The following is a 23,941-nucleotide window of genomic DNA, read 5'->3' on the forward strand; positions in this document are numbered from 1 at the left end:
GGCGGGGGGGGGGGGGGGTAGAAGGGAAAATAAAGATTGAGAAAATCAAGAAAAATAGAGAAAAAGCAAGCCAAATCAGGCGATCAGGTTTAGACGCGTCATTATTACATTCACATTACCGGAACTTGGTTCAAACATTGGTTTACGATGAAAAACCTTTCGCTAACTGTAAAAAAAAAATCAAATTAATCCCTTGTATCTCCTAAACCTTATGGCTGATTGTTCAATGGAGACGACAAATTCATCTATAACAACCCTTCTGAAAAAATTGGTGACACCCCCCCCCCCTTCTGCGTTCTTGTTCTTATAGTTGAACTTAAGACGGCAAAGTTTTTCTTTTTAATTTAGAAAAAGTGTGCACCAAATCGAGCCATTCATGCATCAATTTAAGAAAAATCAACTTCTGAGGGGTACACACTCCCACACCCCCCTCCGTTTTTGTTTATGTTAGTTGAACTTAAGACTGTTTTCTTTTTAATTTGGCTAAAACTATGTACATGTGCCATGCAAATCGAACCATTATGCATCAATGTAAAAAAAATCTTCAACTTCTGAGGAGGGCACATCCCCCCTCAGACACCCTACTTCGTTTTTGTTCCTGTTGGTTGAACTTAAGACTGTTTCCTTTTTAATTTGGCAAAAAGTATGTGCCAAAGCGAGCCATTTATGCATCAATTTTAAAAAAATCTTCAAATTCTGATTAAAGGCACAATCCCCCTTAGACACTGGCCCCTGCGTGGCGCACCCATTCGCCCCCCTAACAAAATAACCTGGCGCCGCCCCTGGATCCAAGATAATCTTTGTATTTTCAATACCTCGATGGAAAAATATGAGAACATTATGATTAATAGAGTGCACACACTTCACAATGAATACACTTATAGATGATCGAATCTCGGGATCGAATAATGAAAGTTTGATCCAAAGCTACTAGATATATTCAAATTCGACTTGAAGAAGACTATGAAAAACAATCGAGGAAACGTGTTTCTTGATCCATGTTTCTGAGGAAATTGACGTATTTATCGTCAAAATTGATTTCGAAAAGGTCACCAAATTTCCAGAATATCCGTCGACAATATCGTCTCACAATGGCTTCAAATCGGAGACCAGAACATACAGCTCCTCCGGAAATAGTAATGATAATTGAAACAAATTTCAGTTCGATAATTAATGTTCAGTCCCATGCACTCGAAATTATGTTTGTGGAATGTGGATTGAGAGTCTGTAACGTTTGTAATTTTTGTATTTATCACTGTTATGTTGTAGCATCTAGAGCCTCCACGGAGAACATTGATGGAGCCACCCTACTAAATTCTAAAACAAGACTAGAGTCTAACAATAATAATAAATAAGTATATGTCTACTCTAGGGTAGCGCGCCCGGTAGGTATTCTGTCGCTTACACCAGTGTACACTAGTTTTACATATGGAAATCACAATTTCTTTTGAATTCTTTCCTCCTTTGTCCTTTATTTGGCAATCTACCCATCAAAAGAAAAGAAAATTAGTCCTCTAACAGGATTTTAAAGTCACTTAAAATATAAAATGATGATAAGCAAAATATTTCCAAAAGAAGAAGGAGCAGTTTTCTGCCCAGAATTCAGTCACATGATTTGTGCGTGGTATCTCCGTTGACAAGGAGCGAAGCGAATTTGCGCACTATTTTCACCCAATTGCGCGACAAAGCACTGAATGTCAGTTCGTTGACCGAATACTGGTAAAGGTCAAGGTAAATCTTTATCTCACACACCGGGCAAGTATCAGAATCACAGAAACGTATATACCAATTGGTCCTGTCCAGTACCACCTTAGATGTAGATGTAGAGCAGCAGAAGTGAGAGCAAGGCGCCCTCACACACAGCCTGGCGGAAATCATCGGAATCGATGGATAGCGCCGATAAACCCAACAACAACAACAACTGGATGAGCGCTACCGCATGGCAAGGGTATTGTATAAATACCTCTTGCACTTCGGTAGGTGCATCATTTGCAAATTCGCTGCGATGGAACGAACACGGAAGTGCTACTCTTCGCACACATACTAAATTCATTGCACCAGCACACGTAGTTGTTTCACAATAGGCTTCTACACATGGCTATGGCATATTAACGCATGTGCTAACAGAACCCGGAAGTGCAGAAACTTGTGCGACACTAACCAATTTCAAGTTAAGTTGTAGATCTTTCCGGGGACCTATACCTGATTAATTTTGAGAGTTAGGATGAGTTTCTCAGCTGTCTGATTTGTGCAAGATTCGTTCCTCATAATTAGTTTTCAGTTTTAGGCTGTCTGACTGAATACTGGTAATTGACCGAATACAGGGCGCGCTACCCTATTCTATAACAATTTTGCATTCATTTAATTATACATATGTCATGACTGTAGGAGTGTAGCATAATGTTGATAGTGATGAGAAAAGAAGTACTTTAAGAAGAAGACATAGGAAGGAGGACTAAGGAGAAGAAGAAGAAGAAAAAGAAGGAGGAGTAGTACTAGTAATTAGTAGGAGGTGGAGAGGAATGAAGATAAGGATATAGGAATTGTGAATCTTTTAGTCAGCATCTATGGAGCATTTGAGGAGCATAAGGGAGTTTACAAATAGCACATGGTACAAATGACCCCAAATATCCACAGATCTTTTACACATGGAGAAGTTCCACTTTGAGCATCTTAGAATAATAACTGCCAAAGTCCTAGATGTGCTTCATGAATACCTTTTGTTTGACCTCTTGAAAAGAATACCTCCACCTGCGTATCATAGAATGTACCGTTGGTGCATAAATGAATAACGTTACATAACTTTCATGAGCGCATATCCAGTATTCATCTCTGTGGGTTTTACCATTTTGGTACAAATGACCTTTATCTGCCCATGCGCAGAGTGTACATGTATCTGTAAACTCAAGGAAATACCAGGTAAGTTGTCATTCAGACTGAAATATCCAAGTCTTTCCATCAAATCTCTTGTATAATCCAGTAAACAAGGATTGACAGCAGTTCACAGAACACCATAAGCTTGTCACATTTATTTTCATTCTTTACTATTATATCTTATCTGTTTATATTTCAGTTTTATAATGATGATGAGGCAAGGAAATACACATCCAAGTAAGTAGACTCTTCAGTATTTCTTTGTGTAATTTATCATTATTGCATGTTCTGTGATGTTTCCCTCTCTACACTTTTTGGCCTTTGATATTAAAAAATAATAAAATATTACTGAAAGGGTTTATGACACTTGTCAAGGAAACTTAAACATGAGACTTTTCAAACATTCATTATAAATGTTTCTAAGTTAATTAAAGGTTATGGACCTATGTTCGTATATGTATCAGAAAATTAAAGCTCATACAGGCAAAGAGATGTTATATTTTTTTAGATATTTAACTCTAATGTATGTTGTGGGTTTTTTTTTTTTTTTTTTTTTTTTTTTTGGGGGGGGGTGCATGGTTTCCTTCAAACTCCAGGTATCGTATTGTATTGTATTGATCTGTATCTTTTTATGTTAGGGGTTGCTTGTTTACAAGTTTTGAACTTATTTTAGCAATCCCAGTATTTGTCATGATTTCATTTTTATTTTTTATCTTTTGCCAAATAAAGTGAATTAAATTGATTTGAATTGCGAGCTGAAACCTTTTTGGTGTTTTGTCTTTATTTTTGACATGTCTCTATATGTATTGCATATGAATCTTTACATTTATCCTTTTAAATTACTTTGTTTGAATTTAGTACCAGAATGATAGAGATTCAGATGACCATGTCTGAGAGAGCAATAGAACTCTTGGCTCTTCCTGAAGACACACCATCCTTTATTTTGGATATTGGGTAAGTTCCACAGTTTTTGCCCAAGTAGAAGTTGACCTTGGCCCATGAGATACTAAACCTGACAAAGGGCAAGTTCAAACTACCTGTAGTACATAATAAACCAAGTGTTGGATTCAAGCCCTACTTTTGATGTATTGTATTGTATTTGTAGTGCTTCTGAGTAACATTAGAAAGTACAAATTGTATCCAATCCAAATTGAATATTTGCCCATATTTAGTGACCTACCGGTAATCATATACACTGTTAAAGTCAAACTCAAGAATGTACAATTCACATTCCATTAGGAAAAGATTCTATACTTCCTCAAGTAATTTTTTTCTTCTGTTGTGATTTTTTTCCCTGTCTAGATGCGGTTCTGGTTTAAGTAGCAGAGATTCTGAGTAACATGAGAAAGTACAAATTTCATCCAATCTAAATTGAATATTTGCCCATATTTAGTGACCTAATCATAAACTCAAAAATGTAAAATTCACATTCCATTATAAAAAGATCCTATACTTCTTCAAATAATTTTTTTTCTTGTGATCTTTTGTCCTCCTGTCTAGATGCGGTTCCGGTTTAAGTGGTGAGGCCCTGACAGAGCAGGGTCACCACTGGGTTGGTATGGACATCAGTTCAAGCATGTTAGGTAGGTGTGATAATCTTACAAGGGACCAACCAACACCCCAGAATATTGTACACTATGGCCTTTATTCTACTAACATTTCAAAAGTATTCTCCAGACTTGAGTTTTAATAACAAAGGAATTTAGTCTGAGATCTACATTTTCTCTTTGTTGAACTTGATCTCAGACCCAGAGTCAAGTTTAAAAGAGTTTATAGTAGAATATGGAAATTTTATGATTTTATCTGAATTTACTTTGTTGTTCTGTTGTGATGGTCTCAGCTTTCTTTGAGAAATTTGAACATTGATTATCAATGAATGATCCAGTAGCTTAGCTGAGTATATTTCCAATTACACTCACTGTTGAAAACGTTTAAACAGATTGTAACCATTATCTTCCCTATCAGATATAGCCATAGAGAGGGAGGTTGATGGTGATGTCTGCTTGGCTGATATGGGTCAGGGTATGTTCTTCAAACCAGGAACATTTGATGGTGCAATCAGGTTAGTATCTTAATCAGTTTAAAGAAAAAGGTTGAGTTCTGATAAAAGGGAAATGCTATTTGCAAGCATTCTCAATGTTTTTTAATTGTCAGCTTGTCAGAATATCATGGAAAAGAATATGTACCCCAAAATGGACTGCTCCTCAAATGCCTTCATGCATGAAATATGGCATGTAAAAGCTGAAAAGTTAGGCCCAAACTATTAGTTCTCACTGATGTGTAGTCCCATATACCCACTTATGTGTGCAGCACTTGTGATTTCTGCAAGACTGAGTAAATTGTATATCATTAAATTTCCCAAATCCTCAGTGTACAACTTTTATGTACTATATAATCAACCTTTCCTATTTACTTTTCTTTCATATTTTGTGGACAATTCAGCTTGATCTATTTAATTTTTTCAAATTTTTGCTTGAATTGTATGGATAATTGTTTACAACAATACATGTTGTGCATGTTTTGCTGAGGACTTAATGTGTACCTAGTGGAAGGATGTGTGTTGAACCTATTCTTAGCCATAATCTTGGGTTCCATTCATTTTGACACCTCCGCATGAGTCACTCCAGGATGACTGCCCTTAGTTTGATAGCACTGTCAAGGCATGTGTCACAAACAGTACTGTATTATATCTTGATCATGAAACTTGTATGATTTTTGTCCTATGAAATCGTAACATTAGATTTCATGAAAAGATTTGTTTGAAAAATGGATCAAAATTTAGGATGTTGCTTCCAAGAATCCATACTCAAATTGTTTAACTGAGTATGGACTACTACATTTACAATATTAACATTCGTTGACTCTACCCTCTACCCTCTACCTCTAGTATATCAGCTCTTCAGTGGCTTTGTAATGCAGACAAGAAATCACATCATCCACCCAAGAGGTTATACAAGTTTTTCTGTACCCTCTATGGAGCACTGGTAAGAAAACAGGCATAATTTACATTATTTCAGATCCTATCACAAACCAATTTAAAATAAAAGAATATTATTTTTTGTTTTATCACTACTTACTCATAGTTCACTGGAATGTCTTTAGTTTGCCCCAGTTGGCAAATCTGTATCTGTGTCTGCATCATCAAGCCTGCACACGGTATGGCAATTTGATAGATCTTGGAGAAAGATGGCACAAGAGGCATGACACCCCCCCCCCTCCCTCATGTTAAAGGCAAGCTTATACATATTCTAAGCGGACCCTCTCCTATATCTTTGTTACCGATTATTGCAAGTTCAACAATCATCTGTAAATATTTCATTCAGGTTTTTGAGCAAAAAATTATTTAGATATTTTTTTTTTTTAGGTGAGTGGGACAAGGGCATGTATTATTATCATGAATCCCTTTAAATAGGCAGAATATAATGGTTTTGAATTCAGATGTTCTTAACCCATTGCCTGCAGGAACCAGGTTGCTCCTGTATGACGCCTATGGGGTTGAGAGAATTCAGTAGTCCAAGGCTTACTAACATTATTTCTTGACTTGTTTTTCAGAGGAGAGGTAGCAAAGCAGTCTTCCAATTTTACCCCGAGAACCCCAGTCAGCTGGAACTGATCACATCGCAGGCAATGAGGGCGGGCTTCACAGGAGGACTGGTCGTAGATTTTCCCAACAGCACAAGAGCAAAGAAGTGATTATATTCTTATGGTTTTAGTGAAAAATGTTCCTTTGATAAGTGGGCTGAACCGCTGAAGTAAATACATGTATTTCTATTCGTATACTATATATCCAATATATCCATTTATATCCCTTCTATGAATATTCATGAGTTTTCTAAATACATGATTGGTCAATTGATGGTCACGTGATAAAATATAATTTCACTATTTGAAACAATCTCTGCCAGAGCTCCGAATATTTTCCACTATTTTTTCACTATGAGATTTTTGAGGAAGAAAAGCATTGTGACATCATAATCATGTTCAGTCAAAAATAATGCGCAATTAGCGCGTCTCATTAAATGCGCGTTAATATAATTGTGCGTAGGTTAAATTGATAAATTCAAACAGTTTGTAAACTTCTCCAATACCTGGCCCAATGTGGGTGACATAAAAATAAAGTTAAAAAACAAATGCCAGCCCATCATTAAGTCAAACGTTCGAATCGTAACAAAGTGATATAAAACAAATATACCAAGCATTTAGTTCGTAAGAATAGTGGAAATTATATATCTTCAGAGGGACTGTAATAGTACTATTTTAAATAGTACTTTGCCAGTCCCTCCTCAGATAAGTAATTTCCACTATTCTTTCTCACAGCTTGGTATATTTGTATAATATCTTGATTCACCATTTTCAAAAGGTGATGATATGTGCAAAGATAAATGCATTCATACTGTATTGGCAAGGTGGCAACAAAAGAGATCAGCAAACAAAGTCTGAATCAAACAAAAGTATTTCTCATTTAATTTGTTATTATGATTAATCATAATTTATTCCTTTGACCAATTTCTCTGCTAGTCCACACAGAAGTATTCATCTCATTTAATGTTCACTGTCTTTCTTCTTTTCTTTCAGAATGTTTTTATGTTTGTTTGCTGGAGTTTCAAATCCAACGCTACCCAAGGTACGTATAACATTAGACTAAGACAAGCAGTATACCTCCTATAAATGATAATGGCTTAATAAATACAATTTTCATGCTTTAAATTGGCAACATCGATACCTTTCTGCTGTAAAACTAGAAATAATGGCCACATGAAACTGTCATGAATTATTAATGAAGACTATTTTTTGTTTGGGGGGGGGGGGGAAGAAACCAGTGGACAATCAACGACTTAACCCATGCTTTACTGCCATTGTACAAAATTTAACCATTCATTTACTTTTGTAATGCATTTCTGTCTCTTTTGTTTCTTCCTATGAAGGCTCTTGGTACTGGTAACCAGAGAGGTGTAGCTACACAGGCTTCCTTCACAGATTCCAGGATGAGATATAGAAACATGAAGGGAAAGAGCGTGAAGAAGAGCAGAGAGTGGATCAAGGAGAAGAAAGAAAGAAGGAGAAGACAAGGAAAAGGGTGAGTCAATTGTCTCTAAAATGAGACACTACTCAAGCACTGAAACTTTCTTAGCTAAGCTCCTTCATGAGTGGCTAATATTCAATGCCCAATTAATGAATGATATTAAATATTTATGTCTTAATCATTGTTGACAGTCTTGGATCACATTCCATGTGAATTATACCACAATGAGAGGTAGACATTCAAATATGGCCCAGGATGATGAGTTGACTCAAGAATGGCCTGGGAGATAAAAATGAAGTTGTAAAAAAAGGATTTAATGTAAAGCTAATGATAAAGTGTACTTGAAATTATTGATATTTCAAAAAAATTAATAGTATACAAATAGCAATATAAGTCTAAAATTTGTACATGAACATTTGTTATGTCATGAGATAAATATATTCCTTCACGACAGCACTGAAAATAATTTGTGTACCAGTGTTTCAAATAAATTTCTGTGAAATAATACTTGTTTTCTGTTGTACCCGTTACCACATTCATCATGACAAGCTGTTTTTATGAAGCTTCTTTACAAGAAGTTTAGTCATCCCTTTAAAGATAAAGTTGAGTTCTGGTCATGCGATTGCATTGTGAAAGAAACGGTGTGGAATCGATCAGAAAAGGTTGATCATCTAGCATATAAGTATTGGTGTGTACTGCTAGGTTTTGGAATCATCAAAATGATAAGAAATTTGGCCCAGTCTTGGTAAAGTTACAAACACTGTACACAGAAAGATGTTTATGGGTATACACAAACATGTGGCATAAAAATCTGTCCTGATTTTTATGATGCTACATGCCATATTTAGAATATTAAGGCATTTGAATAGCCATGCTTTTCAGGGAACATCTTTTATCTGATGTTCTTCCATACTTGCATAAACCAATGATAACGCTCACAAATTATTTTTCACCTCTTCCCAGAACTCAACCCTCTCTTTAAGTTTCTTTGTTGATCCCTATTTGTCATCACCAGTCACTTTTCTCACAAGGTTCCTTTCTTCTTGATATAATCTTTGCAGGGAGGTGAGACCAGACTCCAAGTACACAGGAAGGAAACGATCGGGGAAGGCCTTCTGAGGTTGCCGATTTGAGGAGCTAACCCTTTCACTGCCGCGAGCAAAAACAGCATGCATATAAAGACGTTGCTATCAATCGTGACGTGTGGTCTTAATAAGGGTAAACTAGAGGCAGATATTTTGTGGATATTCTTTGGAGATACTTTCCTGCTGGTTAGAGTTAACCTTTGAACTTCATAGTCAGAAAGAGCATACATAAAGTCAATACCCATTTTGGCTTTTGATAACGATGGGGTATTGAGAGGACGTGTGTTTGCAGCATCTTCCTGTAGTCTATGATGCGTTATACACAGAGGAGAAGGTTGTTTGGTTGCTGAATCATGAAGTTGTTTCCTGGAGGATTTCCCGATGACACAGCCTGAAGTGGATTATCCAGTGAAAACAAGCAGTCGTTGTGACAAACAATTCACTCCCTCTGTGTAGTATAGTAATAATATGTCCTGGATTTATGTCATAAATGCAAAAAGTTGATATGGAGAAATTAAATACAAGATGGTATTCCTTCTTGAAGTGTTTCCTGTATTATTTTAATGGAAAAATTGCCCAATTTAACCAGCTGTACTCCCCATTAGTATAGTGTAGGGTACTTTATCATCATGTTATTATCTGGCCTGTAGTACATGCCAGAAAAGTCATATTATTGGGTAGAGCCCACACATTATCACACCAAAATCAAAGCTAAAGGTTGTAGTATTTGATAATGCACGGTTCAAGATTTTGCACTCAAGAGGGTTACAATCCCATAAATTATTCTTCTTAAAGGAGAGATTTTAAGGAGAGATTTTAAATAGCTCTATACCACATTAACTCACTCTCTAAAAAAATAATCTAATGCTCATTTATTTGCATCTTGTAATAATGATGAAACATTTGGCACAAGAGTATTTTTTTTATGTATTCCCCTGGGACTGCAGTTTTGCAAAGGAGATGTCATACAATGATCGTAGAAATGGAACTTTGTAGACCTGACACCCATTTTTGACTGATTTTTTATTTTTTCTCTTGAATTACATGAAGCATCATCTCTGCTCTTTATATGTTATATAGGAAAATCTGGTCCTTTTTATGATTGCAAGTCTTGTGACTTATGAAGATACCATATATTAAATATGTCTCTTTAACCGACCATTACATTTAGTATTTTAGATTATTTACCAAGGTCATGGTAATCATGTAGCACAATAAAAGAGAAAAACAAATATATTAATCATCTATTTGTTGTAAAAAAAAAATTAATTCTAAAAAGGACATTATATTTGCAGTTGCATTTTTTTAGATGAAAGATTCTTGATCATCTGAAAGGATGTGTGTGTGTGTGTGTGTGTGTGTGTGGAGAAAGAGAGAGAGAGTGAGTGAGTGCCTGCGTCATGCTAACGAAGAGTGGTGGAAACTGGAAGATGAAATTAGAGCAAGCATGAAAATAAAAATAAGATTAAGAAATGGACCAAGTGTGAAAGAGACTAAGAGAGAATGATGGTATTATGGTAGAAAGTAAGAGCATGAGGAGATTTGAAATTAATGAAGTAAAAGAGAAAGATAAAATGACAAGGAATACATTTATGTGAAGAAATGAAAGATAAGCAGAAGAATAGAGATGGGGTACACGGAATAATGGAGAGAATGAAAACTGGTACTTTATAGAAGTGGACCAGAATAGAAAAAAGAATAAGCATAGAAAGAAATGAAAGCTTGTAAACGTTTGGATAGATTAAAAGATCTGGAATTGTGAACGGTTGAAATTACTGTTCGTAAAGGAAACGTCCCATTGGCAAAGAACACTAACATTTTAGGTTATGATAAACTTTGGGCATCATCTGTGTACATGTCATATGAAAAATTCAAAGTGAAAGCGAGACAATTAAGGTAGTATTTTGGCAAGCTCTTCATTTTTGAAAATATTGAGAAATTAAAAAAATACATTATCCCCTGTCCAAAGTTCCTTAACTTTCCATCCAAGCCAAATTTACATTTTCTTCCCTATTAAAGATAAACTATGTTGATGGATTGCATTGTGAAAGAAAAGGTGTGGAAAAGATCAGAAACAGTTGATCATGTAGCATGTAAGTATTGGTGTGCACTGCAAGATTCTGGAGTCATCAAAATCATAATAAATTTGACCGAGTCTTGGTAAAGTAACAAGCACTGTACACAGAAAGCTATATATGGGACAACACACATGGTGCCGGGGCTAGTACTACCTTGATTTCCATGTCTTTCTATGTTCATTACTCAGCCAGTATACATTTTCTTCCAAAATTGTTTGGCACATGTCATTTACTTGTAATCTTGAACATTCAGTGTAAGTTTCGTTTGATTCTGTGAGAATTCATTTTCTTTTTTTTACCAGAACTCAAGTTTATCTTTAATAAGATGGGATCTAGTGAAGCAAATGGAGGAAACAAAAAATAAGGATGAGAGGTACACAACGAAAGAATGTCACTCCCTACCTCCCTATCCTTCCCATAGTTATTCCCAGCCTGGTCTTGGCTTTGAAAAGTCCACTCACATTCCCATTAATAATTTTCATACACACTGTACATTCACACAATCACCTTTGTCAATTGGCAACTCGACATTGGGTCCTGCAACAATTGCTCTCGGCTTTCTTTTGTCATAAACATTTGGGGTTAAGGTTGGGTTTTAGGTTAGGTTTTTTTTCTTTTTTGTTAAGGTTTATAGGCATTTATAATTCAGGAGTGAATATTTAAACCAGTGTTAGGGTTAGGTATAGTCTTGAGTCGAGGGTTGGTTATTGTAAGAATTTGAGACTGAGCAATTGTCTTGGAAGCAAATGTCTTACAACCTTTCTCAATCATCCTTCCAATCGCCACAACATGACTCCACATCATTAGCACACTGTATCACGTTTCTGATGTTAATGACAAGACATATCATAATTCTTTTGCAAATTCAAACCATTTTGATTTTAATTTTAGTTCACAATTTGAATGTCATCCGTGATAGACATATACATTTACAATGCATTTCAAAAATCATTACAAAACGTTCTTCCAGGAACATCTGAAAATAGAAGTAATTAAAGATGAATTTACAAATCGATTTCGTATCTATTTCTATTCATGCGGGAAGTAAGAATTTGTCTTAGCTCCATGTTTTGGATTTTTTAACGGAATTGAATTTGCAACGAAAGGATTTACGCGTTCTCCTAGTGCAGCAAAGCTCGACATACGATTGAAAACAATCTCGCTTCAGAAAAACTGAACTACATTGAAAAGTTGACACTGGTACATGTTTATTTTCACAATTCAAAACAAATGGGAGCATGAATAGAATAAACCATTTGGGGCCTGTTAAGATGAGCGAGGATTTCTTCAACATCCTAAAATAGATACAGAATCTTCACACTGGCGAAACGATTTCTTGTATCCGATCGGTAAAACATAAATACGAGAAGGTCACAAAGCGCTACCCTAGTTTATTCAAATATTGGATAAGTTTCACAGCAACCCTGGTGAAATAGCAGTCTGGAGAAATCAAGTTTAAAAAAGGCTAACACAAACATTCAGAAATGTATATATATCATATTCCTCAAGTCCAATGGCATACATATAAAGCACTTTCATTTCTCCTATATGAATATGAATGTGAGAATCATATGAACTTGTAGCTACTTGAGCTAACATGGAATTCAAATTGACATTTAACCAATGAAATGTTAGACAGAATAAAAAAAAATTATCCCTCTTTCCACTCCCACATTTTTTATATAATACATGATTGAATTAACAATATGTATTTTTATTAAGAAATATAAGAATAGAAATAGGCTGCTTTAAAAGAAATGAAAGAAAGAGATGACTATCCTCATCCTTTAGTGTATTTTAATCTTCGACAAGATGCGCTTTAATTAGAGCATAGTTCCCTGATATTGGCCCAACCTGACTATGTAAGCGGAAGTCTGGATGACAAAAAGATTTTTCACTCAGAACATACACGTGAGCTTTACATACAAACTACATTAAATATGATAACAAATACCAATAGAAAAACAAAATGGTGGAATACGTCATCTTCTTTAAGAAAATAGATAATATTTGATGAGAATTAAAAGGGATTCACAGTTATCAACCTTTTGATTCTAAACAAACATCACCTTCAGTAAAAATAAAACAAAATTGGAAAAATAAATGTTGATGTACAGTCAAATGACCATATATGAATTCATATACAGCTATATTACAACGTTTGTTTTCATCCAATGAATTTGATGTTTTTATCACTGAAAAAGAATGTCAAATTCAGATGTTTTTCTCTTCACAGAGATTCATGCTTAGTGAAAAGAAGTTTACAGAAGCATTCAATCTGATACCTGAACTACTTTAAACAACTTACCAAAAATATTAAATCAAAATTACCTATTTACATTTTCCTTTTTGCATGTTCAGAACAAAAGGAATACCAATAAAATGTACATGTTTTTTCAGAACATCCAGTTCCTTTTTTATCAATTATAATACAGTGTGTTCATGATAATAGGTATTCTGAGGTAAACAGAAATGTAGTTTACAATCAACATAGTTTGTTAATATCTAAAGCAGGAACTAGGCAGAAGAAAAACCCTTTGAATTGAATATATTATATCACACAATATTATGTTGAACAGTGTATAAATAAAAAGAAAATTACTTTGTATGCCTGCTACAGTCCCACAGAACAGATGATTTTGGAGCCTTTGAGTGGCAAATGCATCATTCCCTCCCATTAAAAAAAAAGAAGACAAATATGCAAAGTGGCAGAGTATGCAAGTGTATTCCTTGCAACAACATAATATTTGACATGACCAGTTTTTACCAATCTTATCAATTTTTTTATAGTTTTTTTACAAAGGAATTCATCTTTTTCTGACCAAAAACATCCCCTCACGGCTATAGACAACACACAAACATTAGTCTTGTATTCATAAAGCTAGGTTAACAAATAATATGATGGTGACTGAATAAAGCAGATGAGTTTATATGTCGTCCTCATCTTCCGGTAACGCAGTGTTTTGTGCCTCCTGCAAGCAAAGCAAAAGAAAGGAGAAAAATAAACATTACAATTATTCATGCATTTAATTTGTTTTAGCTTTTATTTTCCATGCTTTTCCCTCCACATGGATGTTATTGATTTTTAATTGGAACAAATTAACAAACATATATTCATTATTCAAGGTAATTACATTTACAGTAGAAGTAAAACTGACTACTCAAGATACAAATATTGGTGAAACTGTCGAGTTAACAGAAGACATACATATTTTCAAATTTCAATAGTGTATTTCTGATAGTCATGGAGGAAACAAAAGGAAAAACAATACAATTATGCTCTTCTACATTCAAGTTTTAACCCTTTTCTTCTGATCTATAATACTCTCATTCATGATGGTTGATGATGTACAGAAAAGAAAAAAATATTACAGTAACGAAAAACAAAAACATATATTGAGCAAAATTGTATTATCTTATTTCCATTTGCTAAATGAGGTAAAAATATACTTATTGGCAGCTGTTCATTAAGAAAATAGCTACCTGACTTTTAACGTTTTGATATGGATAAGAAATTTATTTGACATATTGTTGTTTCACAACTGTTTGGAATACATTTTCAAAGTTTGAACAAAATCATCAACAGGTATTGTACATGCCACTTAACAAAATCAGACCCTCATAAAAATGTAGTCAGAACAACATAGCGCCACAAAGGCCATGCGTCAACAGACGCTGTAAATACCACAGAATAGTCACGTCCCTCCCCAGGTCACAGAACTCTGAACTTGTCTTGGGTGGCGCTCAAAGCTAGGCTTTAAGTTGCAAGTGCAAATGTAGAATAACACAGAAACTAAAAATTTACCTGAAGTTCAGTCTCATACTGCTTCTGAAGATTGGGGTCCATGTGGACTTCAGGTGGCTTCAGGGCTGGCATCTCAACAAAGTTCATCTCGGCATCTCCACACAGTTTACGGGCAAGCCACAAGAAAGGCTTCTCAAAGTTGTAGTTGCTCTTAGCACTGATGTCATAGTACTGCACAAATAGAATAACACAAAGGTAAATCTTCTCTCCCTCTCTCCTTTACTTTCTTCAAATACAATAATGACCTACCCATTATTCATCAGGGCTCAATGCTTGCTGGCGCCTGGGACACATGGGCGGCCAAATAAAAATATGGACCCCTAAAATTTCAGCATATGGCTAAGGCATACAGATTCTTACAAAATTTAATCTGGAATCACTTTTCAAAGAAAGTTAGTTTGGAACCCTGTTTAAAGACAGACAATATAGATATGTTTTAATCAGAGTAAATTAACTCCTATGAAAAGAACTGTTGATTTACACAAACTTCGCAAGTGAAGCGCAATGCAACCACACTCTTTGGGACCTAGTAAATTACCTACTACAATTAGACCTTGTTCTATCTGGCCTAAAAGACAGTAGTGTAATACAAAGAACTGTGTTTACCGGTAGTACCTAGAAATAGGGACAGCTTGCTGTAACTTTAAGCAAAGTTTCACTGTACACTTACAACTTTTACTGTAGTACCAGTAACACAAGGGGAATGTTATACACCTAATCACACCTTTATTGTTTATGAATGCAACAAAGAATAAAATTAACAACAATCAATTCTTGAACTGTAATCCCAAGGATATCACCCTATCATGAAAAATCATCAAGGGTGAACAAGTATCCATTGAGATCTTTAATTTTGCAAACTGGTTCAACGCTCAGAGCAATCGATGTGCTAGAAGAGGGATATTGTTTGCAGACCTAAGGGCTTCTTCAGATATGCCGTGGTAAAACACCACAAAAAACAACACTACCACAGCTCTTTTATGTGTAAATGAATGTCAACTGCGCGCAACAAAAGTCCAGCGTGTATTCACCGAGCTCCGTGTTATAAGATACAGAAACGTGAAGCGTAATACACCCTAAGTCATCATACCAAGAAAAATGTGGCAGTTTTATTGTGTCATATCTGAACAAACTTTTATGGTTATATCTTCTTACTTGGAGGTTCTTTTTCCTGTGGAAGGTGATGGTCTTTGCTTTGACTTTCCTTTCCTTGATGTCCACCTTGTTGCCGCAGAGCACGATGGGGATGCTCTCGCATACTCGCACCAAGTCACGATGCCAGTTGGGCACGTTCTTGTATGTGACTCTTGAAGTGACGTCAAACATGATGATGGCACACTGCCCTGTAAGTCAAACACAAAGAGAAAATATAATCTTTGTCATCACAATCTCTATGACCATAGTCATTTAACCCATTACATATGCAAACCTTGTGATCCCTGCTCAAGCCTATGAGAATTCAGTTTACTGTAGTCTTTGGGTTAAAGGCTTTCAAGGAAGAAACCCTAAAGCAGCTACTGCTGCAATGCTGTTAGCTCAATATGAACCTGTGCACACTGTCACCTATACCAGGGTCCTGTTTCATATAAACTTGTTTATCAATAGCTGGTGTCAAAATTCAAAGACAAATTCTCGCAGTGACAATCACATACAGTTTGTTTGTTTGATTGATTTTATCTCTGCATTCAAATACCAAATACATGGTTATACAAACAAGTATAACAGATAATTGTATATATTTTCATTTAACTAAGGAGTTAAATTTCAGAACGCAGGAGACTGCCATCGTGAGCGGTTAGGCTGGAAATGGATGGTAGTATATAGTAGTACTATAAGATTACTACTAAATGACAACTATCAATTCTTGAACTGTAATCTCAGGGATATCACCCTATCATAACAAATCATGATGGATAAACAAGTATCCATTGAGATCTTTAATTTTGCAAACTGGTTCAACGCTCAAAGCAATCGATGTGCTAGAAGAGGGATATTGTTTGCATGGAACAGACGGTCACAGACCTAACAGCTTTTTCAGATATGGCGTGTTAAACCCAAGGAAAAAGTTATTTAACTTATAACTGATTGATAAGTACAGTAAATTTGTCAATAAAGGTACAATTTTCCATCCCCATAAGGTGCACTCAATGAACAGTACACTTTACTTCTCTATGCAAAATATAAATTTGTTTTTCAGTCAAAATGCATATATTATTTCTACGTATGCATAAAAGATCTCAAAATAAGATGCCCAAGCCCCAATGGCATGTTGATTGCACCCCCCCCCCCCTCCACTAAAAGTCAGCAAAGAAGTGTTAAATACAGGAGTTAATTCTTTTTTAATAATCAAACTCATCAAAAACCACTTACCTTGGATGTAATAACCATCTCGAAGTCCTCCAAACTTCTCCTGACCTGCTGTGTCCCATACATTGAATCTGATGGGACCCCTATTTGTGTAGAAGACAAGTGGATGGACCTCAACACCAAGTGTTGCTATGAAAGAAAGAAAGAAAAAAAGAAGAAATATAAGATTTTACGTTATCCTTTATTTCCCCCACATTAGTAGTCTCACATTTGAGAGCCTGAAACCACCACCAGACCGAAAAAACAGCTACATTATCCCCCAAATGGCCAAAACATCATTCATTCATGTAGTACTGCACAAAGAAAATGACACAAAGGTAAATATCATCTCCCCCCTCTCTCTCTCTCTCTCTCTCTCTCTCTCTCTCTCTCTCTTTCATTCTTCAAATGCGATAATGACCTACCCATAATATGGACAGCTTGCTGTAACTTTAAGCAAAGTTTGTTTTACGGTAGTAAGATGAGAGGAATGTTATACACCTAATCACACCTATTTTTTTTTATGAATGCATCAAAGAATAAGATTACTAATACTTGACAACAGTCAACAATCCATTCTTGAAATGTAATCTCGGGATATCACCTATCATGAAAAATCATCAAGGGTGAACAAGTATCCGTTGAGATCTTTAATTTTGCAAACTGGTTCAACGCTCAAAGCAATCGATGTGCTAGAAGAGGGATATTGTTTGCACGGGATAGACCTAAGGGCTTCTTCAGAAATGCTGTGGTAAACCACCGCAAAAAATCTTCTGCAGTATTTTTCCTACCTGCTCCAAAACCTAATCAGATAAGTCTCCCTACGGTGACACATATTGACACCAAGCTTGAAGTTCAAACCTCCCATTCTTGAGATAATACCTGTAATTTCAGAGATTGACCCCTATGACCTTTGACCTACCTCCTCCAGAATCTAATCAGATCATGTTTCCTATGATGGAACACTGTCATCAGTTTGAAATTCATAGCTAAAGTGTTCTTGAGGTATCGTGATAAGAAGAAAGCGGGACGGACGTATGATCCAAAAACATGATGGCCCGAATTCACAAAGGAGGTTTGTAGACAAACCTAGGTTTATGTGCGTCATATGATGCGTTTTGATGGGTTTCAAACCAAGGTTTGTTGACAAACCTCTTTGTGAATTCAGGCCAATGCCTCCGGCATGCCCTTGACCTGAACTTATAGTTATCGGACTGTCACGTTAAGCTTTCACATGAATTGTCACCTGTAGCTGATAACTTACCAAGATATCTCTTCTCAAACTCTCCTGTGAGATGCCTTTTCACGAACGTTGTTTTACCGGTACCTCCATCACCAACTAATACAAGCTGTATAGGAACGCAAAAGAGATCAAGTTAATTTGTGCGATGTTTAGGTAACCGACTGATTCTTGACCATTTGGTGAACTTTCTTTTGTGGTACAGTCTGTAGTCGGTCTCGTTGGTATGACCGAGGATTCATCAGTTACCATTGAGGACATACACCTATGATATCCAATAATGTCTTTTCAACAGTTTTCCACAATTCATCTTTAATGAATTTCTTTGTGTCTCAGTCTATTTCCAGGATGACATGGGTAGGGATAAGCCCTCATCATCCAACGATGCATTCACTGAGGTTAATATAGCATTGCATCGAACAGTACGCAGCATCAGGTAGGCTGGGACTGTAGATACCTGCAAATGCATACAATCGGAATCCACCGGCAACAGTCCTAATAAATATTAATACACATCTCTGAAGTGTCTTGAAAAAGTTTAACTTATAAGAAAAATAAGCATTACTTGATAGAACTTCTTACATAGCGATCTCAAAGGTGAGAGACAAAAGTTACTGTCAAACACATAAATAATGTTTTAAGTTTGCTTCCAAGACAAGGCAAATAAATTCTTCATTTTTGGTTTAAGTTGTGTGAATAGATATAATTTACCTTGAATGTAGCGATGGGATCGTTGGGCGTGACACCTGGAGTGATTGAGTCTGCATTCATTTTTCTGTATGACACAGGTTCTCTTTGTGATGAAAATCTGTGTAAATAAACAAAGTGCAAAAATGGAATGAGTTTAATGTATAAATTCAAATGTCCAATGTGAAACAAACAAATAAACAAGAATAAAACAGACAGGATGCAAGGCATTTGAAAAACTCACATAATGGGAGTCTAAGTAACCCGGTTCTTGGTTTTCATAGAAGTACATGTAGGAAAATGAGAAAAAAAGATTATGATATTGAGAAAAATTATTCGGATCAAAATAAAAACAAGTTTTAAAAACTTTTAAAATTAAAATTTTGAAGTTGTAAAAAATCAACAAAACAAAAATTGGCAATCTGTGACCTATCTTCCAAGGCCCTCTCTTATTTTCTCTGTACATGTATCTGCATACTGAACACGTTGAAAATTCATTCTTTTTAAACTTGGCATTCATTTTTTTTAACGCATTCATTGTTCTTCTTCTTCCATTGAGTACAGTCCTCTTTGTAGCGTATAGTCGTACTTGCTACATTGTTAAATTTGTTAAAGGCATCTTCTTTGTGTCTCAGTCTTTTTCCAGGATGACATGGGTAGGGGTTAGCCCTCACCATCCAATGATGCATTCACTGAGGTTACTATAGCATTGCATCGAACAGTACACAGCAACAAGTGGGCTGGGACTGTAGATACCTGCAAATGCATACAATCAGAATCTTTTTTCACTACTCTCCCTCCATAGACTTTACAAGCAAATAAGTGTGTGCACACTGATGAAGATTTCCTATAGCAGTCATCAAATGTACAAGGATTTCAACGAGATTATGATAAACCTCATACATGCATGTACTCCTATCCTTATTTCCCTTCCGTCATTCCTCCAGTACAGAATGAGAAGAGGCGACATGTCACTGAAGAGGCAATTTGCCAATTTAACATGGCGTTTAAAGAAGTAACAAAATTTCCATCCCTAGCATGAATCCTGTATACTCTGTTTTCTATTAACCAGAAACTGGCAAAGCTGTATCGATGTCTTCGGTCAATTGCTCTAGAAATTTCACAAACTTTCAATTTTCATTTTCTTAGTTATTGATGACATTGTTATAGGGGTTGTATTGTATAGAAACATATTTGGTATAATTATATTTGGGAATGATATTTAATTAAGAGTGCATGAATGACTGAACATTTTCTTTAGGGAAATACTTCTTCTGATTTTTTTAGTACAAATAGGAGGGAACCTCGCAAGATACATCACTCATCAGAGTTGCAAATTTGCATTTGATTGCTATACTTCAAAGCCCCACTGTCCTACTTGTAGCTACTTGCTCCCTCTATATAGAAAACTTCCCCAATCAGTGCCTGTTGGTCTCCCATGATCCTCTTTTTCTTATGTTAGTTGAGCTCTGAGTTAATGAGATATCCACCTGTCAGTGATCTCGCTGGATGGTCTAATTCCTCCTAGCCTAACGTATACAAATATACACTGTCTCGACTCGAGAGGTTCTGGTTAAAACTATGCGCAAGAGGCGATTCCAATAGTACTTTTGGAGTCACCGAGGCCCATAGTTTTAACCAGTACCTCGAATAGAACGCATGGTATATTTGTTTCATATCCTGCATCAAAAAAAACATTTTTGGGAGAAAAAAAAATTTATGACCAAAAATAAAGGCAATTTTTATCTAAAAAGAATTAAAATATTTTGTTTTCATTAAATTAAGATTAATTTTTTTTTTTCAACTCCCAAATAGTACTCTCATATATATAATACTTTCTAAAAATAGTTCAAATATTTCTGGTCATGTGACAAGCTCTCGATCAATCAAAAGCCAACACATTATTGATGCAGGATATAATACAGACTGCCTTTAAAGGGGGTGCAAACAGTAATGAGGATCCTCCTCATAAACAACGATATCCTCGTAAACGCGGACAAAATGCGTCCTCAAAAATAAGGATTGTCTGCATTTTTCGCGATGTTTTTATTTCATTCCGGTTACCGAACCGCCCGCTGGCGATGCAAAAATTGGATTCCTCGTCAGAAAATAACTCAGTTCACTGTCTATTTTTATTGGGTGCCGTCTTCCCGAGGATCTATCGCTCATAATGTGAAAGTCTCTGTACAAAGTCAATGTAAAATGTTTGCGAAGACGATCCTCGTTTATGAAGACAATCCTTATTCTCGGATCAGCGCCAGGCCCCTGCTGGTAAACTGATGAGACTACCTGTCTTTCCTGTAGCCTCACTCGGGGCCGATCGGGTATATAACGACTACCGACGCCACCACAGCTGCAATCACGTGTGCAGAGATTCCAAGTTCCAAGATCAGCTATGCGTGACATTTTCACGACTTGACGCGGGAGTGAGGGTAAAGCGTACGTTTTGAAAACGCGTATGCACATGACGCGGGGTGATAGTAGTAGGGTGTCTGATCGCGCACCCAATGTTGTGTGCTAAAACCCTTCCCATAGAGATTGTACGCTTCCCTATGTGGTCTACGTGCATTGCGCGACCATCCAAAATTGGTCAATGATTTTATGAAAAAATTTGAAATTCAAACCTTTATAACAAATGATCCTGAAGGTGAAACTCAATAAATGAGGTGTCATATGAAAGAGCAGGTTTTTCTCCATATTCCCCATCGGGGGCCACCCCCAGAATTCTAAAAATATCTTGGTCAAAACAGCGATTGAAATGTTGTTTGCATCCTAGCTCCAAAATTTGCCACTTTCCTGAGCTGCCGCCCCGCGGCTTAAGCAGGGCTAGACGTAAGGATAATATCCAGATGCTTTTTTTTTCGCTAGCCCCAAGGGATCATTTGTTATAACAGTTTGAAAATACCCTTCCCACATTTTTGGAATCAGCTAATTAGGGAGGCGTGAGCTCCGCTCAGTCCAAACCATGGTTACATCGCGTAACATGTGCGCTTATAGTGAATGAAAGTATGGGTGGCCGTTCCCGCCATAGAACCCGGAAGTGAATACACGTTGTAGTCAATGGCAATATCGCGGAGACAGTCTCCGCGATATTGCCATTGACTACAACGTGTATTCACTTCCGGGTTCTATGGCGGGAACGGCCACCCATACTAGTCAATGGCACATATCGCGGAGACAGCGTGGCTCAAGCTTGCAAGTCGCGCATTGGCTGAGCAACTTGCGTACGATATGCATACGCTTGCATATCGCGCGATACAGCTGTTTGGCTAAATTTAGCAAAACAACATACTCTGCGTGTACGTCTTTTTCGTCGATGCTGAGCAAAATGCTATGAATATTTCAGCGTTTTGAAGGGGCTGTATCTTTTGATAGAAACATCGGCGAGACTTGAAATTCGAAATGTATTATTCTGATTACATTTTTAATTCAAATATCAAACAAAAATGGTGAAAAACGATCCCAAATTGAAAATTGAAAAATCGTTCAGACACCCTAATAGTAGGCCTGCACATTATGCATGCTACGTACATGAACCCTGTGAGGAGCTAGCCGAGGCCTCGAGGCGGTCGGCCAGTACGTACGTAGTCTAGCAATTACTGTTCCCCCCCTTTTTTTTCGCAGTCTGGCCCTGATGCGTGACAGCATTTTCAGACCCCTGATGCATGACTGTCACGCATAATGCGTGACACTTGGTAGCTCTGCGTGTGTGTAACATAAGCGAAACCAAAACCGAAGGCGAAGCATGAGAATTTTGGTCTGTTTCGCGAACGCCGACCATGTATGATGATGTAGAGATTAAGTCGCTAACTACCGTTAATCAAGTTTATTCGTTTATGTGCAATTGTCCAAAAGGAGACGTAGATCTAGATGGCGGTCCCCTATATTTGCTACCACATCATGAGGATAATTGATATCAATAATTTTTTGATAAAAATGTGAACACAATGATGAATGACAGAGACTCTGCTCAAGGCTTTTACTTTAAGCCTCTTTATTCAGTTCCAAATTCCTTTATCTAGGATAATAATGATAATATTCTACTCCTTCATGTCATTTGATCATGAACATAAACACAAAGTTAAGACAAGGCAATCATGAATATCACGTCACTCAACTCTTTGTAGGCAATGCACATGCACACATGTGTAGGGCATGCATTCCACACGTACGTGAAGCCAAGCACGTTTCACGTCTTTTACACACACAAAGCCCGTACAAAAAACCAGTCATAACTGGATATCTGCGATGGATGGCATTACAGATTCGACATTAATATTCACTGTAACAATTTCTCTCAGCAAATACAGATATAATATTCAGGCATTATAAGTGAAATATGCATGTGTTCCTTTAGTGCTAAAATCACTCACTCGTTTGAACTATATTACCTGCTTTTTCCTTTTAATTCGTCGACAGTCCCAATAATTGTCGCGCGCAAATTCAGTTAGTCCACACGTGAGAACTGCCCATTCATTGCACTGTACCTACGATCATGACGTACGTGCAAATTTTAAGTACGTTCACATTATTCACGATGCATGCTACAGGAAAGCAATGTGAAACTAGAGCTAATTCAAGTCGCATATGTACAATATTTTTTAAACAGTGTCTACCAGGACATTGATTGAGCATGCATGCAGTCCGAGCAATTTAAAACTTTACCCGGTCATCTATTTGAGTAATTTTACTAATATAATAACATGATATGAAAATAGCTTAAACTGTTAAACTTAAATGTCAAATGAAGCTCTGAAGTTTTAGTGTTTAATAATAGATCTACTAAACTCAGGATAACTAGTC

At 36.4% G+C, this 23,941-nt stretch overlaps 2 protein-coding genes across 4 annotated transcripts; one reads left to right on the forward strand and one right to left on the reverse strand.

Annotated features, from left to right (window-relative positions):
* The first annotated feature begins 942 nt into the window (after positions 1-942).
* On the forward strand, positions 943-10,247 carry LOC581711 (probable 18S rRNA (guanine-N(7))-methyltransferase). The gene is made up of 10 exons (XM_781698.5): positions 943-1,136; positions 3,074-3,111; positions 3,733-3,828; positions 4,375-4,457; positions 4,840-4,936; positions 5,762-5,858; positions 6,427-6,563; positions 7,450-7,498; positions 7,800-7,951; positions 8,959-10,247. Exons 1-10 carry the CDS (start codon positions 999-1,001, stop codon positions 9,014-9,016), a joined length of 945 nt encoding a protein of 314 aa, XP_786791.2. The 5' UTR covers positions 943-998; the 3' UTR covers positions 9,017-10,247.
* Positions 10,248-11,915: 1,668 nt separating this feature from the next.
* On the reverse strand, positions 11,916-23,662 carry LOC581649 (GTP-binding nuclear protein Ran). Of its 3 annotated transcripts, none has more exons than XM_781637.5 (7): positions 23,530-23,662; positions 19,163-19,259; positions 18,476-18,560; positions 17,236-17,361; positions 16,021-16,208; positions 14,866-15,036; positions 11,916-14,032 (listed from the first exon to the last, which is right to left on the reverse strand). In XM_781637.5, the coding sequence occupies exons 2-7, from the start codon at positions 19,220-19,222 to the stop codon at positions 13,988-13,990; spliced, it is 675 nt and encodes a 224-aa protein (XP_786730.1). In that variant the 5' UTR covers positions 19,223-19,259; positions 23,530-23,662; the 3' UTR covers positions 11,916-13,987. The 3 variants fall into 3 exon arrangements, with proteins under 3 accessions (XP_786730.1, XP_030847365.1, XP_011676375.1); XM_030991505.1 differs by having other exon boundaries at positions 23,512-23,648; XM_011678073.2 differs by lacking the exon at positions 23,530-23,662 and adding an exon at positions 23,257-23,291.
* Positions 23,663-23,941: the final 279 nt, after the last annotated feature.

Source organism: Strongylocentrotus purpuratus, unplaced genomic scaffold (assembly GCF_000002235.5).
Source record: "Strongylocentrotus purpuratus isolate Spur 01 unplaced genomic scaffold, Spur_5.0 spur5_scaffold_2, whole genome shotgun sequence".
In the NCBI taxonomy this organism is placed as follows: domain Eukaryota; kingdom Metazoa; phylum Echinodermata; class Echinoidea; order Camarodonta; family Strongylocentrotidae; genus Strongylocentrotus; species Strongylocentrotus purpuratus.